The sequence below is a fragment of the Panthera leo genome, chromosome F2, assembly GCF_018350215.1.
Source record: "Panthera leo isolate Ple1 chromosome F2, P.leo_Ple1_pat1.1, whole genome shotgun sequence".
Taxonomy (NCBI): Eukaryota; Metazoa; Chordata; class Mammalia; order Carnivora; family Felidae; genus Panthera; species Panthera leo.
The window spans coordinates 72,496,817-72,514,412 of NC_056695.1; the positions used below are offsets into that span (position 1 = coordinate 72,496,817).

Sequence of the window (17,596 nt, forward strand, 5' to 3'; positions counted from 1 at the left end):
GTCAAGACAGTACATGATGGATATACTGCACATACCCTAAAAGCAAGTGCTAACCTACTACATTATTCTCAAAAATGCCGCTGTGATCATGTCACTGTCGTTTATTCCTTGTATCCTCAAGGCTTATAGGACACGACTCAGGTCCTGAACAGGCTTCTAAGCCTCTATTCTCTGGTTTCTGTCACTTCAGAGCTCATTTTCTGACACTGCTCCCCTACTCTACCCTATGCTTTCTCCAGCTAATCAGGTAACCAGCATTTCTTCAAATTCAAGGTGCTATTTCATGACTACTAAACTCAGAACAAGGCACTCTCTCTGCCAAGAATGCTCACTCCATGTTTTCGACATGATAATTTTCTACTCCCTGATTCAGCTCAGAAGTCATTTCCTTAGGTTGATTTTAGTGCTCCTCTGAATGAATGAATGAACGTGTGTATGAATGAATAAGGTGGATGCTTGATATTTTGCTTGGCTTCTGTAATCCTAAAAAAAAATATATAGCCAAGGAAACAATAAAATTTTTTGAAAGAGGCGTTTCCAAATACACTGTACTCAAATACACTGTACTTTTCACCCATCCTGCTGAACCCCTGCTTACAGGGAATAACTCACTGCAAAGGACATGTAAAGAAACAGCATTTCTGACCATTTAAGATCCATTCTCCGTATTTTCCAAATAAGTGTCGTTGTGCATAGTCCTCGATCTCAAAGGCAAGGCATACTAAAAATAAAAGTGTGCAAAACACGTTTTGAACTCTCGAGAAATGTGTTGAGTAAATGCAAATTATTCTCGTGATGGATTTTGTGAACGCTTGGGAACTCAGTCATGCTAACCGAGGAAAACAGAGAGGTCACTTGACCTTTTATCAAATGGATGTTCCAGTCTCCTTTCTCAGATCAGGCTCAGAACTGGGTGCTAGAAAGCCATCTTCTTCTCCCTGGCAAAAGGAAACTCCTGGAAGGGTTTCGTTAGGTCCGAGGGTTGATTTTCTCTTAAAATAATTAAGTTAAATACCAACTTCATTTGATATTTTCTCTGGATTCTACATTTCATTATTCTGCTGCCAGTACTCAGGGGAACTAATATTTGCATGTACTGAATCAATATTATGTTTCCCATAGTGGAAGGCATCCTCGTTTTTATTACTGATTCCTCTGCTGAAGTTGTAATCAATATATGCTTAAATGTTTTGATAGAAACTGGGCTTCAGATGTTCATTTTCATCCTTTCTACCGCCCCGAGGCTGTGGGTAAGGCATTTGCAGATGACAGCGTGCGTAATGACATTTCCCTCTAAGGGAATGAATCAGTTCTCAGACAGTATTCTCATATATTGAATGGCGGGCCAACATTTTCTAGTAATTTCAAATGCTAGGATGTAATAATACAAACAGTCATGATCGTAAATAAGATGTAACAATTGGGTAGCACTTAGTTTGCATAACTGCTATTTTGTAGCCAAAGGTATTACTATATGCTTAGTTGCATGGATCGTCTCCTACAATCTCCATTCTTCCAACAGCTCTAGGGGACAGGCATTTCTTCCCCTCCTTTTGTGGATGGTGCAAACTGGCCCAGACACAATGGTGGGTTTTGCCCATTTGGTAGATGAGAAAACGCAGCTTCGTGGATACGGAGCATCAAATCACAGGTACCATATCAGGATTACCATCTCTTCTTTCATAGTGAGGAAAGTGAGACTCAGAGAAGGTACGTGTTGGCTTGAGAGCATACAGACACAGCAATGAAAGTTCTAGGTGCCGTGCCTGCTTTCCACGACTTGTTCAGATTAACAGAGCTTAGTACGGGGCAGAGTAGAAATCCTGCTTTCTCTGATACCACGCCCACAGTTTATTTCCCATGATACGATGTTACCTGATATTAAATATAATTAGCAAGGAATGATGACAGACACCAGAGAATTCTGTGGCTCCAAATGTAGGGCTGGGGGTGAGGGGTGGGGAAAGGAATATGCATAGGCGTTCTATCTTAGCTTTCTGGCTGTCTATTGGTCTATCTATCATCTATCTATCTATCTATCTATCTATCAATCATCTATCTACCTATTACACATCATCTCTTGGAAAGAAAGAGTGTGCAAAAAGTCAGTACACCTTACTGGCTTACATATATCTAAAATCTCATCAGGCCCCGTGTGTGTAAGCAGAATCTCACTACTACTTTCCAGGGTTCATTGACCCCTTCCAGGCCACTAGTACCTTTGAGGATTCCATACCCATTGGTCTTGCTCACATTTGGAGAGCTGAGTTTTCAAGGGAGGGTAAGGTCGTATAGAAAGAAGGTCAGGAGGTCTCATCCCTGGCTGCCCAGGAGAAGTGCTTTAAGAAGTTACAGATTCTGCACACATTTTGCTTTCTATGAACTGACATGGGGTCTGGACACCACCGTTTTTAAAACGCTTCTCTGCTGATTTCAGTGTGAACTCAAGTCTGAAAACCAACGTTTGTGTGAAGTTTTAACGTTCTGTCTCCGCCCAAACGACGGTTTCTTAGATGGAGACCTCTAAATTCTGCACAGGGAAAACGATCACAAAGGGAGCAAACGATAAGGGTTAAACAAGAAAAGGGCTTTGCTTTTGACTTACCCAGGGATTCCTCCAGACTCAAGTTTGTTCGCGATGTCCACGTCCCAAGACCAGACATCAAACTGCCACTTCCTCAGACCCAACACGCCACACAGCACCGAGCCCGAGTGGATTCCGATCCGCATGTCAACATCATGCTTCGTCCTTGATCTCACATACCTGTTGACATAGGTGCACGAAAGGACGCGCATAAGGCCAGAGCAGACACTCTTGGCCTCGGCGGCAGCCCCAACCTTTCCAACTCCGTAAGTTCAACTCCTGCCCATTCATATGCAACCTCTTCCGTGAAGCCTTGTTAGATTTCCTGGTAGCTGGAAGGATTCTCTTCCTCCCCCAAACTCCCGTAGTCTTCTATCTGAAATTTTAAGGGTCCTTATCACCCTCCTCCCTAAGCCTGCTCGTTCTATACAACCTGCCTCAGAGAATGGCATCAACATCGTTGATAACCTGGGATCCACCATAGATTCTGCTCTCTCTGGTACACTCCTTTTCCAACCCAAGTATTTTCATTTCCACTCAGTTTCCTTCTTTCTGTTCCTCCCGCTAGCATCCTACTTCAGCATACTTCGGTGCTTTGGTTCAGAGTCCCTGCTCCAGCCTGACCTTCCTCCAGCCTGTGCTCTACACGGCTATCACAAACGCAAATGCGACCTTGTCATTCTGTCACTCCCTTGATGAAAACTCTTTCCTGCCCTCCTATCCCCAGAGCCGTCTCCGAACAGAGCGCTCCCATCCCAGGGCTGAGTGGGTTCGTCCAATGGCATGCAGGAAGAAAATGTTAGGACCCCATTTACAGCTCATTAAAAATCTTCACCAAAATTTGATATATAGGTTGCTCTCAGTGATCTCACAGGGTCCACGCCAGAGGGTCCTCTGACGGCAGGCATGGACGAACCTTCTTGAGAAAAGAAAGGACTGCTACTGTTGGAAGGTTTCCACAGGCACCCACATCCCTTCTTAACGTACAGAGCAGTTCAAACAATTTTAGTTTATGCGTTAAATGACGTTGTTTATGTAGAAAGAAATTCAAATGGTAGAATACAATACAGCTGACCCTTGAACTACGCCTGGAGATTCATGCCTTGTAAACAGTTGGGCTTAAAAACGTGACTCCCCTGCCCCCCTTTTCTGAAAGAATAAACGAATGAACGATTCCATGTACAAAACTGAGTGTTCGTGTTCGCTCTTCCTAACAAACTGTAAGATCGTACAAAGTTATTTAAATAGGAAGGTAAAATTGCAATGGGTTGAAAATATAGAAATATTGAAATAAATCAGATTCTAGGAAGGCAGCCATGGAAGACTGTCTGTGGCTAAAGAAACAGTCCTCATCCCTGGTGAAGAATCGGGTTTCTGGATTTAACTTTAACTTTGAAGTTAACACTATATAGTATCCACTGATGATGCTACTAGCAGAGGCCATGTGAAAAACCGGAAGGAGGCAAGAGGAGAAACAGCATCCAGCACTTGAGAGGAGCATTTGAGCTCTGATGCCTTTTCCCGTGAGTTTTTGTAAGGCAGGTCCCTGGGAGAGGTCCCCGGTGCTGTCTGCCAGCTGTGTTTAGTACCACAGGATCCAAGCAAGTGGGAGGATTGCACTTACCTGTACATTTCACGTTGCTTTCGGCCAACTAAATGTGAACAGAAGTGAAGGAGCACGATTCACTTCCTTCACTTCCAGGAAGAGGCTTTAAGAGCCTGAACAATCACACTCCTTGTCTTTTTTTATTCCCCCCTCCTTCTGTGTCAATTATCAGTCAAGGACATTGGGGCAGCCTTCTAAACCAGAGTTCTTTTTTTTTAAATTTTTTTAAACGTTTTATTTTCTTTTTTGAGAGACAGAGAGAGAGAGACAGAGTGTGAGCAGGGGAGGGGCAGAGAGAGAGGGAGGCACAGAATCCGAAGCAGGCTCCAGGCTTTGAACTGTCCACACAGAGCCTGATGCGGGGCTCGAACCCACGGGTGCGAGATCATGACCTGAGTCGAAATCGGACGCTCAACTGACTGAGCCACCCAGGTGCCCCAACCAGGGTTCTTTTTTTAAACATTTTTAAAATGCTTATTTACTTCGAGAGACAGAGCGAGAGAGGGGGAGGGGCAGAGAGAGCGAGCGAGAGACAGAATATCTAAAGAAGGCTCCATGCTGTCAGCACAGAGCCCAATGTGGGCTCAAACTCACAAACCTGGAGATCATGACCTGAGCCCAAATCAAGAACCAGATGCTTAACCAACTGAGCCCCCCAGGTGCCCCTAAACCAGGGCTCTTGAGTGAGGATGATGCACAGTGGTAACCTTCCACTCTCCCAACCCTCCCAGGGGGACAAGAAATGTGAGTGAAAACTATTTGCTGTTTTAAGACCCTGAGATTTGGTGGGATGTTTGTTACTTCAGCATAACCAGGGCTATGCTGACTGGCACAATCATTATTCCAACGTACCTTCTTCTCATTAACCCCTATGGTTGTAGGCGTTAATATGGGCTCTGCATGACCTTAGGCAAATTACTTAACTTCCTTCTATAAAATGGGGATCATAAGATCACTGTCAGGATTAAGTGCATAAATGCATGCAGAGTTGAGAAAGTGTGTGGCACAGATGTAGGACGAGTTGGTCGCTTATCACATATGAAGGGACTGCAGCCCAGGAAAGTAGAAGGATTTTCTTGTGGTCACAGAGCCGGTCAGCAGGATTCTTGGACCAAAGTGGTGTCTTCAAACCTCGGCCTCTTTGCAACACAGGTGCTGTATATGGCACCTGATCCTGGGTAAACAGCTCAGTCTGACCCTGAGTTTCAATGGTTACAAAATAAAGCTCTAGCAGATTGTTTTACTAACGGAGGCTTTGTGAGCCCCAAAGGAGGTAAAGGATGTTAAAATGCTTCGCCAACTAATTGTGAGGGACTGGGGAACAGCACACTGTGCTAATGCCATTAGGTAATTAACATGACACAGGGACTGTATGCGAACGTCTTAATGAAAAGGCATTTAGGTCTTTTATTTTCTTTCACCAGGCAAAAATCCTAACAGGACCAAATTTCCTTATTGCGTTTTTTTTTTTTTTCTTCCCTTTCTTTTTGTTCCGTCTGGGACTTGTCTCAAACGAAAGACAGCCATGAAACGGTGTGAAAGTAATGAATAATTTACAGGCATCGATCATCCCCCTTGGAAAGGCTACCCGGCAGTTGCACAGCACCTCAACCGTGTTTCAGGATCAGTGCTGGAGGGGACGGACATGGCACACGCCTGTATGTGTGTCGCGTACAGACACGGATGCGGACACCCCCACGCCGTGAGCATTGCCGAGGCTAAAACGAACGGAATCTGCTCTGAGTTCCGAGTCTCGCCCACTTCCTCCACGGCGGAGCCCCAGGGATATTTTGCTGTGTCGCACCAGCCGCAGATCAAGAGAAAATGACTGCAGATCACTTGCGTCCTAAACACCCGCACCTTCTCCTTCCTCCCCACCAACTCTGAGTTTCTGGAGGGCGAGGGTATGATCTTGTATTTCCACGTGGCCCAGACCTTAGCACAGCGCTGAGCGCATAGGGTCGGTCCATGCTCCAAAGTACTTCCTGAATTAAAGGCCACAGCTCAGAGACTTTTCTTGCTCTCTAGCCCCACGTGGTCCTCGGATGCTTCTGAGAGCCCTGGGAACCACAGGGATGGCTTTGGACCTGCCAGCTGGGGAGGCGGCACCCCCCCCCCAACTCCCCCCTTCAAATAAAGCATCTCTGCTTCTCACGTTAAGCTTCTGTCTAACGTTTCTTTTAGGTAAAGAATGCACTGAATAATTATTATTAGTTTTTGGCTCTGCGCGGACAGCACGGAGCCTGCTTGGGATTCTCTCCTCTTTCTCTGCCCCTCCCCACCCTCAAGATAAATAAATAAAATAAAAACTCAAAGCGATAATAATTATTATTCGTTTTTGCAGCTGTATGTCAAGCTGGGGACCGATAACACAACAATAGACCCGCAAAAGTTTGAAAACGTCATTTCTTTTAAGGGTGTCGTTAAAGAGGAGAGGGCTCGGTAAGTGGCAGAGCATGAAAAAAACAAGACTTTTTCTTTTGATTCCAGGGCTTCAAATGGTTCTTTCTGAAGCCAGTTAATCAATCTGTAGAAGGTGCTGGAGGAATGACGGGAAGTATCATCTGGTAGCCATCACTGATGCGAATCAGACTCTCTCCACTGTTAAGTAAATGGATGAACAAAAAGACCAACTTCCACACGGGAGCAGTTGGCACCGTGGGAGGAAGGACGCCCAAGTCCTTGGCTTTGGGGGCAGAGATCGGAGTTCGAATGCTGGCTCTACCCCCTTGCTGCCTGCGGGAACTACAGCGAACGTATATTCCCCCTTCCCCTCTGGCAGTGGAAGTGGTGTGGGCTCCTCAACGCAAATCACTTCAACGCCACCGAGAGGCAGACTCCGCATTAAAGCAGGCCCAGATGTGAAGCTGGGTTTCCCCGCTCGCTGGCTGTGGGTCTCAGGCTGGGTGCCTTAGGCCCCACCTGCTGCCTTCTCAGGTGCAATGGGAAAGAGAAGGGGTCCTTTGTGGAACCGCTAGGATGCTTGGTAAAATCACGTACATAAAGCACTTAACCTGGTGTATTCGAACACCCCAAAAGAACGGCTGATACCGATTTTTGTTAGTAATACCGACTTGTAATTACAAAAGAATTAACACAGGTTGGGGTTCCTGCGTGGCTCAGTTGGTTAAGCGTCCAACTCTGAGTTTCAGCTCAGGTCATGATCTCACGGGTGGTGAGTTTAAGCCCTGAGTCAGGCTCTTGACAGTGTGGAGTCTGCTTGGGATTATCTCTCTCTCTGTGTGTATGCCCCTCCCCCGCTCATGCTTGCACTCTCTCTCTCTCTCTCTCTCTCAAAATAAATAAGCAAACTTTACACTCACAAGCATTTTCTTATACCACTGAATATTAATGTAAACCATGGTGCTTCATGGTTACCCATTTTTCTATTTTGTAGTATGCCAAAAGTTATCCAACTATTTATTTGCCTTTGCATATACAGAGTCCATTGGACATGGCTCAGCATCTTTTATCTGCCACTTACAAGCCGTGTGCCATTGATCAGAAGTTACTTACCCTATCAGAGCTTCAGGTCCTTCCTCTGGAAAGTGGGGAAAGTAACAATAGTTCCCTCACAGGGTTTAGGTGAGGGGAGTTAGGAACTTTAGTATAGTGCCTGGCACATGCTGAAACTTCCACTAATCACAGCTTTATCAACTATTATTACTAGATATATTCAATCTCCACCATTGTAAGTAATTTTTCAAAAAAAAATCCTGTCCATGGACTGAAGAACACTCTGACTGCTACATCTTTAAGAGGAGAGGGGGCTTTATGGCTGTTGTAGATAATGGTATTTCAGAACAAAGAGACAGGGGGCATTAGGGGGACAGAAAAAGAGACAGTGATTGGTAGAGGAGGGGAAGGAAAGAAGGCAGGAAGGAGGAAAAGAAGGAAGAAAGGAAGGAAGAAAGGTGGGAAGGAGGGAAGGAAGGGAGGGAAGAAGGGAAGGAAAGAAGGATGGAAGGAAGGTGGGAAGGAGGGAAGGAGGGAGGGTGAGAAGAAAGGAAGGAGGGAGGGAAGGAGGGAAGGAAGGAAGGAAAGAAGGAAGGAAGGAAGGAAAGAAAGAAGGAAGAAAGGTGGGAAGGAGGGAAGGATGGAAGAAAGGATGGAAGGAAAGAAGGAGGGAGGGAGGAAGGGAAGGAAGGAAGGAAGGAAGGAAGGAAGGAAGGAAGGAAGTTAGGAAGGAAGAAGGGAAGGAAGAAAGGAAGGAGGGGAGGAGAAGGAAAGAAGGAGGGAGGAAGGAAAGAAAGAAGAAAGAAGGAAGAAAGGTGGGAAGGAAGGAAGGATGGAAGGAAGGAAGGAGGAAAAGAAGGAAGAAAGGAAGGAAGAAAGGTGGGAAGGAGGGAAGGATGGAAGGAAGGAAGGGAAGGAAAGAAGGATGGAAGGAAGGTGGGAAGGAGGGAAGGAGGGAGGGTGAGAAGAAAGGAAGGAGGGAGGGAGGAAGGGAAGGAAGGAAGTTAGGAAGGAAGAAAGGAAGAAGGGAAGGAAGAAAGGAAGGAGGGAGGGAGAAGGAAAGAAGGAGGGAGGAAAGAAGGGAAAAAAGGGAAGGAAGGAAGGAAGGAAAGAGGGAGTGAGGGTGGGAGAGAAGGAAGGAAGGAAGGAAGGAAGGAAGAAAGGAAGGAAAGAAAGAAATAAGGAGGGAAGGAAGGGGCAATGATGGGAGAGTGGAGAAAAAGAGCTCAAAAGAAATACAAGAAACAGAGAGAGACTGAGCAGGAGACACCAGGAGGGGGCCTGGGCATTTCTGCCTCCAGGAAGGGCGGCAAAAACTCCTGTTTCTCACTCCTTGTCCTGCTGTGTGGCTTGGCAGGGCAACTCCACCACAGGGATTAAGATCTTTGCTCCAAGTAACTGTTGGGGACCAGCCAGTTCCTGCTCGCCATGCTGGTGTCATTCTATGACTTTTTAGCAAAGGCGCTGAGAAGACCAGACTCCGCAGACTTCATGAAGATTCATCCAGGAAACCTTTTCAGATCATGAACAAGGATACTGCCTGTAGCAGCCCACCTTACCCCTGCGTCTTCTCAGCTCTAAAGCCTCCCCCAAAATAGACCCGGGGCGTGTGAAGGGGAGCCCCCTGGAGCCACTTTGCAATATATTTAATGGAACTATTATCTAAGCCTATTTTAATGAATTTAATTTTATGAACAGACATGCATGAAATGGTATTAAGTGCTTCATGAGACATAAAGTTACACTCAATCACTTTTTTTTTTTGCCATTCATCTAGCTAATACCGGGTTTCTAAAATCAAGCATTCTTGATGGAATGGATTTACGATGAGGCTTGATTAAGGCTTACGATCTTGTTATTCTCAGATGTTAACTGACGTCCCCTCCCTCTCGGTATCGGTTCTGCTAATTTATCAGGGATGTATGGACAGTCTCTTGACCTGTGTGTTGAACCTTCGGCTATTAATGGGAGGTTTCAGACATCAGAAGCCATTGCAGAAGCCTGGAGGTGAGAGGCGGGGCATTAAGACGGTGAAGGCCAATGGCTTCGGAGTCAGAAGGTTCCAGATGGGTGTTCCTTGTTCTGCCACTGAATGGTTGTGTGATTTTGTGCAATTACACAAACACTGTAAGCTCTAGTTTCCTCTCTGGTAAAAGCAGAGGCCAACTTTCAGAGTTTCAGCGAGTCAGGATGTACCTGTAGAACTATACTGGTTGGTAATGGCTGCCATCCATTCTGATTGGCTGCCCTGGACTATTCCGTACTGTGGTCACACGAGTGGTTCAGTATTTTGCCTACGACCCCTGCCTACCTCTTAGGATCGTTGTGAGGACTTAATGAGATCATGCACGTAAAACACTTATCTCTGTGCTTGGCAAGTAGCATCGTAGGTGGTCAATAAACCCTATTATCATTATTTTCCAAGAACAGAATAGAAAATGTAAGAAAGGAATAGGTTTCTATAACTTAACTGAGCCAAATTTTCCGGTGTCCAAACTCCGCCTTAACTGCAAGGTTCTATTAAAAAATATGTGGACGGTCATAATGTGCCTGTTATTTGAGTTTTCAAAATCCATTTGAGTTTTCGAAAGAATACTCTGAGGTTGGATCTTACGATCCTCGTTTTGCAGCAGAGTCCCTGCAGGCTCTGAGAAGTCAAGTCACACTTGTCCACGGTCACACACCCAATAACAGGAAGGAGCAGAAACCAGATGAGGTCTGCTGACTGCAGGCCAAGGGCTCATTCCATACATACGCTCGACCCGTTGCCCGTAAGTCACCATTCATTCAGGGAACACCGCCATGGTCGGCATGACCCAGCAACAGACTCTTATCTTCAGTAAAGTGGAATCCCGTCCCAAATCCCTGGAGCACTGTCAACTGATAAATAAGTTCACTATTCTGATCCACGTCTGGTTTAATTTAAATGTTTACATCACGTATTGTCTCTTGCGGAGACGCTCGGGCTCGCCGGCTCGAATCGTATCGCTCTTCCCTTGTTGTCTCGCAAGGTCACCAACTATCTGTGCACTAACTAGTGATCATCAAGGGCCTGCTTCAAATGCTGAAGACACGCACACACACTTGCACAAATTCACACATGTGCACAAACACACGCCTGCACACGTGTACAGGCACGTATGTGCACGCACATGCATGCACACACCCACACACTACACGTGTGCACACACACATGCCAGACACACACGTATACGTAAACACTGCACTTCTATACATATACACGTGCACACATTCACGCACACACAGGGCTTCTGCCATTCTTAACAGCTAGGAAGGCATATTGTTGACAACTTTCTTTCCAGGAAAACACCTCTATTTTCCCATCAAAAAGACTAGAGTGGAGATACCTCTGGAAAAGACAAAAGGCAGGGGAAATGACTTTGGTCACACTCGTTCTTCTGACTGCCTCGACCCTCGCTCACTTGGGAATCCTGCCTAGTGTTCTAACCAGCAGCAGCTGACCGTGTCCTCTCCTGGTTTGGGCACCTGTCCTCAGCAGTCTGGGATCGCAGGACGACCTCCATCCCGTATTCAGACTCATCTGTGAATAAGGTTCAGGGTCCTTTTGAGAGCTGGTTTGCCATTTGTGCAAAGGTTGTAAATCTCAACCAACAAAGGAACTACTGGAGCTCTTGGGATCTACAGACCCAGGATCCAGATGCCATCTGGCCATCAGAGCACCGGCCCCTCACTGCGCACTCTGGGGACCACGGTGGGACCCCAACTCTTTGAGGAAATGCCAAAAAAGGCACAAGGAGAGACCTTGACAAGGTGGGGACAATACCTCGAAGAGGGATCGATCTCTGACGACAAATATAGGGGGCAGTCATCAAGTCTGCGAACACCATTCAATAAATGGCTTATTTTCATTACACAACAACACGCGTAGTATGATGTTATGAATGCTTCCAGACCTTATGACTTCTAGTAAGTTCTCCAGTTGGAACAAGTGCCTTTGGGTCTGAAGAAAAAGTTGCATCTTGTGTAAATGATGGCTAAGATTGTGAACTTTTTGATACAGTTATGGAAATGAGATTCTCTTCTACACACATTCAGAAATACTGCCTGCCCGTCGTTCCTCAGTCTGGCAACAGCAGACAGCAAGAGTGGAAGCTCTAGAAGTCTGAACCTACTGCAACTAAAGTTGCCTAATTCCAGTGTTCTTATTTATTCCCCCGCATCATGTTTTCTTGCTAACTGGAAGAATTAATTTTGGACCTCCAGTCACCTCTCTTGTAATCAAGGAGTGTTTGAATATTAATAGACTCTGAGTTATGCAGTTTAAAAAATCCTACTGAACTGTCTTATTCTTAAAGAGTAAAAGTAGCCTTAATAAACTGATGAGAGAAAGCCCTCGAGTCATTTCAACGCATCCAAACCTGACCTCTCACTGACCTAGTCCGGAACTCCAGAAAGGAGACCTTACACTGGACAAAATGGTCAGGAGGAATGAAGTCTTTTCCAGAGAGATAAATGACCATGTTGTAAGTATGTTAAGCATTTTGATGATCGCTGTTCATCTCTTCTGCAAAACCCTCTCTGCAGCATTTCTGCTGTTTACGCTCAAGATACAAACTCCCATGGAAAGTCTATGGATGAATAGATAGAGAAGATGTGGTATGTATATACATGCACATGTACATCTACGTATACGTAATGGAATATTACTCAGCCTTAAAAAGAGAAGGAAACCCTACCATTTGTACCAACAAGGATGAGTCTGGAGGGCATTACGCAACGTGAAATAAGCCAGACAAAGAAAGACAAATACTGTGTATGTGAAATCTAAAACAAAAAAGCCACATTTATAGAAACAGAGTAGAAAGGTGGTTGCCAGGGCTGGGGGCAGGTGGGGGAAATGGGGTGATATTGGTCAAGGGGACAGACTTGTAGTTATAAGAGGAGTAAGCTCTGAGGACTTAACGTACAGCACGGTGATGACAGTGAATGATGCTGTAGCGTATACCTGAAATTTGCCAGAAGGGTAGAACTCAAGTGGGCTCACCAAAAACACGAGAAAAAGACCACTAAGTGAGGCAATGGATGCTCACTAACTAACTTGCCTTTGTAATTATTCCACAACGTACACGTACATTAAAGCAGCACGCTCTGCACTTTAGACCCATGCAATTTTTTTTTTGTCCACGATTTCACCATAAAAAATTAAATTAAATTAAAAGGAAAGTCTGTGGCACTTGCTGGGATGAGCACTGGGTGTTGGATGTAAGTGATGACTCACCGAGTTCTCTTGCAATCATTATGGCACTGTGTCAACGACACAGCGATGTGAACTACGTTAACATATGTTACGTTCTGTTAACTAACTTGGACTTAAATGAAAAATTAAATTAAATTAAGTCTAATTAAATTAAATTAAATTTTTAACTTAAAAAAAGGAAGCCTTTTTGTGACGTGGGTGATCAAAAATCACAGCTTTTCAGAACTGGCAGAGACTTCAGAGCTGGTCTGGCCCAATCTCCTCATTTCACAGACAGCAAAATCCACGTTATCACCCAGGGTGATGACACCCACGGGTGAGAGAAAGACACCCACGACACGTTGATCACTGTACTTCTAGGGATTAGTATGGTGGCACCCGACACGTGGCAGAGCTCCACAGATTCTTTGTTGGCTGACCTACGGATTGGCCGGTAGAACAAACTTCACACACCTAACAAGTTGTAGAATGCACACAAAACATAGAGCCTTCGGGGTGTCCTGGGGCCTTCCTTGAAGCCAGCTAGAATATTACAATTCACCCTAGTTTTCAGGGCAAGACTCGCCAGTGTCCAAATTAATAGCCAAGAAGCACCTGCAGCCTTTTCCATCGACCAAGAGGGAACTTTGGGTTGGAACTTTTGGGCTCCTCTCTCCACAGGCCGTGGAGGAGACAACTTCTGAATTGCTGTCAAAGAGGGGGCGTGTCCTGTCACTCTCCACCTGTCTACTTGGACTTAGGGATGGTGATGGTTGGATTTGCATCATACACCCCATAGCAAAGCACCACGTCACCTTGACTGGCCCTGGTCATGGGTTGGTCCCAGAGGTGGGAGCCTAGGGGTCAGCCAGCATATCTGCCCACCGGGAATGTGATCTATGGCCAAGTCTTGAAATGACCAGTGTCACATCAATGAAGGAAAATCACATTTAGAGAAAGAGCTTCTGTCCTCTTCTTAATTAGAGGGCCACACAGCATTTCCTGATGTCAAGAGACCTCTTCCCTAAACCTGAATGAAGTCAGGGATCTATCAGCAGGTCGAAGGAGCCCAGGCACACCGTGTTGGGCATGGTCAGGCTCTAGAAAGGGAGGCTCCAACTGCATAGATCCCTCCTGCCCACTCTGGGTTTGGTCCCGGGAGCCAGCAGTTGGGCTGAGCCTTCAGAGGAGAATATGTGTGGGGTTCAGGAGTTGTTCTCCTGCTGTTCTTGAATCCAGATGGACAAGGCCAATGGTCGCAAACATGGCTGCTAGACCACACAACCGAGGCGTGAGTTCACGAAAGAATATTCTGGCCTGTTAATGGCAGGATTCTCCTTCCCTTGTAAGATGAAGGCATGAGCCACAGAGAAGACTTCAGCCCACGTACCTTCCTTACTGTCTCTGCTGTGGTTGGGAAAGGCTGTAATGCTTGGAGGCTCTGCAACCACATTTAGAAGCTCAAGGGGAGCTCTGGCAACACAGAGCATCTGTCCCAGAGCCACAGTCTAATTCCAAAATCCTTGACCTCAATCCCTCCTGCCTTCTTGATTAAGCTTCTATTTACCAGATACACTGACCAAAGCCAAAAGCACCCAGGAAACCAACCATGGCGGTGGCCCTACAATGATTTCCTGTGGGTCTCAGGCTACAGTGCAACCCTTATCATGGCTGAGAAGGCCCTGTGGGCCCTGCCTGGTCTCCGTCTGCAGTCCATCTGTCCTGGCCCTCTCCTCCCTAGGCTTCACCAGCTGTCACTGCAGCATGTCCCGATTCCCCATATGTCCAGCTGTGCCCCAAACTCCTCCAGGGTCTGATATCTGCTCACCTTTCCGAAAACAGCTTGGCTCTACTCTGGAAGGCCTTTTCCAGCACCCTGGCCCAAAGGAGCTGCTCCTCCTCTGTTCCCCTTGACGCACCCTGGTTTGGATTCATCTCAGAACTTACGGTACCATACTGAGTAACCTTCCCGAAGTCAAGCACCACGCTCATCTCGGTCCTCGATGTATCCCCACAAGGACATTGGTAATACAAATTTGCTGCACGAGTCATTGAAAGTGAGGTAGAGATAGAACATGATGAAGCTGGCAGGTTCACCGGTTCGTGCGGGAGAACTAACGGCCATGCAGGTTTCATGACGTAAGTCAAGGGGCATCACCATTCAACACACGCATGATCTACCACAAAGGGTAGATGGGGTGGTTCGTCTCTGTGCCCACTGAAGGCCTGGGAATTACGGAGGAGACCCCGGATTACCTGATGGTTTTGATCATGCTGAGGCCCATTTCAACGCAGCAGTGGGCGTGGTCCTGGCGGGGCTCTGGAAGCCCTGAAACACAGTAGTAACAGTCCCCCAGGATTTTAATGCGAAGGCAGTGATGCTCCTGGAAGGAACAGGGTGGAGAGGAGAGGACTGAGTCAGCAGACAGGCAAGTGCTCCTGAAAGTCTCCTGAAAGAGGGCAGTGGAGTCAAGCGGTCTTCACCCTGGGGGCAGAGCACCTACCTTTGAAATGAGCTTCTATTATCTTGCTAAAATATTGGGGAGGTACCCTAAATAAGGGTTTCAGGGGTTCAACAGTGGAATGGAGTCATTCAAAAACACTGGATTTTGAGTCCAACAGATACAGGGCTATATCCCGGCTCTGTCACATGCTAGCCTTCTGATGAACACTCATCATACGGGCAGGCCTGGCAAAGAATGGGCACGGTCAGTGTTCCTCTGTGAATCCTGCATCTCGATGTTTTCGTGCAGGACGAGTCTCTGAATGAACACGTTTCAGCAATCTTTAGCTCAATAATAAGCACTTAAAAGTATAAATCATTCAGCGATGCCTGTTCTTTCAACTCTAGCACCTTAAGAAGAAGGGCTGATTATGTCCTACATATCCTTTTATTCATGTACCTATTCACAGCCTCGCTCACTGGAAAAAATGTCTATAGGGCATCATGGTAGGTCAAGCGTTGGCCCTGACACAAAGACGATGAATAACAACCCCTATGATGCAGCATAGACTAAACAGACATAACCCTTACAACAACCTTGTGAAGTAGGTACAATGCTTTTATTTCACAGGTGGTGAGGGTGACACAGTTGTTTGGTAGATTGACAAGTTGCCTCATCTATAAAATGGTAAACGAATGGGACTTCACCGTGTGACGGTGAGGATGGGTGATACGATGCAAGGCTTACTACAGGGTCCGGCAGAAAGGGGGCCTGTGTCTGTGATGAAGAGGTGGACTTCTGACCCAGTGTTCTCACATCATGGACAGATGACTTTCCCTTCTGTCTTCTCTAGATACACGGACAGGGCTGAATGACCTCTGACAATGCATCCCAGATCTGAAGTCGAAAAGATTTATGGGCTTTTTGGGTGAAAGGCTCTCCTTTGGAGACTGGGGTCCAAGGGCAGAGAAGGAGGGGCAAAGACAGAAAGGGGCCCATTGAGACACCAGCAGCCCAGTGGATACCTTGGTTATCAACCTATACAGCACCACGTTGGCTTCCTGACCTGATCACGGATTCAGCCATTGTGTTTGGGTGACAAACGAAGGAAATCGCTCTCCCAGTAAAAAACCCAAATATCAGAGAGGGAAAAGAGGCTCAGAAATGGCTTTGGTGCTTCTCCATCTGGATCAGACGGCCAGGGCTTTGCCAACCTTCCCAAGTGGGGCACAGCTGCGATCCTTAGAGCTCTGATGGCACGCACGGCCGTCCCAGTGTTATTTTTAGGAGCTTGCGGTTCCTGTCTTTGGTTGCTCTGATGCGGCTAATTTGGCAAGACAGTTTCTGGTGAGGTCTGATCAAGAAGGGAAGCTTACGACCTTCAGCTGTTTCTTCTAAGACTCCTAGTGGTATGTGTGGAACAGAACCAGAGAGCACTTGTTCTATGGGTCTTGGCATTTTCCAGATTTGTGGCATCCATGGGACAGTTTTAAGAAAAAGAGGACCTGGGGACTATTCTAGCGTTCAATTTTATATTTTGCCAAAGAATTATGAAAAATTCATCAACAAACAAAATAACAACCCAAGCACCATCCACTGTCCCCATGGCTTTATTAAAAAAAGGGCATTTTTAACACGAAAAAAGTAAAAATACATTCCTAAGAGACAGGAAAGTTTCTTGAACTAAATAAAATTATTATAAAAACTCACTACGTTGCAGATAAATATAACATGGATGTATTTTATCTCATGGCCACACACTTAACTTCCTGACATTTGTTGTCAACGAGCATTTGAGAACCACTGATGGAATAAATCCCTCATTTGTTTTTTCAATAATTTTTTAAAAATTCTTTAGAGAGAAAGAGGGAGATAGAGTCTGAGCAGGACAGAGGGAGAGAGAGAGAGACAGAGAGAGACAGAGAGAGAGTGAGAGAGAGAGAGAGAGAGAGAGAGAGAATCTTAAGTAGGCTTCACGTTCAGCATGAAGCCCAACACGGGGTTCAATTCCCTGCCCCTGGGATCATGACCTGAACTGAAATCAAGAGTCAGATGCTTTAACAGATTAAGCCATCCAAGCACCCCTAAATCCCTTATTTGGATTTTGCTGAGGACACTGAGGCTGGGGGCTCAGCAAGTGATTTCAACTAGCCACACTCTTTGGGGCAGAACCAGCTGTGGTGGTAGTCAGGAGCAATGGTAGTCAGGAGTTGGGATCATCGGCAGTGGAGGGAGGAGGGAAAGGGTAGAGCAGGAAATACTTTGGTCTAAGAATCCAACATCCGCAT

General features: G+C 46.1%; 1 protein-coding gene across 1 annotated transcript in view; it reads right to left on the reverse strand.

Moving 5' to 3' along the window:
- The window catches only part of ADCY8 (adenylate cyclase 8), a 220,151-nt gene that overhangs the window by 104,700 nt on the left and 97,855 nt on the right, over positions 1–17,596 (reverse strand). The window contains exons 5-6 of the mRNA XM_042923617.1: positions 15,121–15,248; positions 2,606–2,764 (exon numbers count right to left, since the gene is read on the reverse strand). Of these exons, the coding sequence (XP_042779551.1) occupies positions 2,606–2,764; positions 15,121–15,248 (287 nt within the window). The remainder of the gene's footprint in view (positions 1–2,605; positions 2,765–15,120; positions 15,249–17,596) is intronic.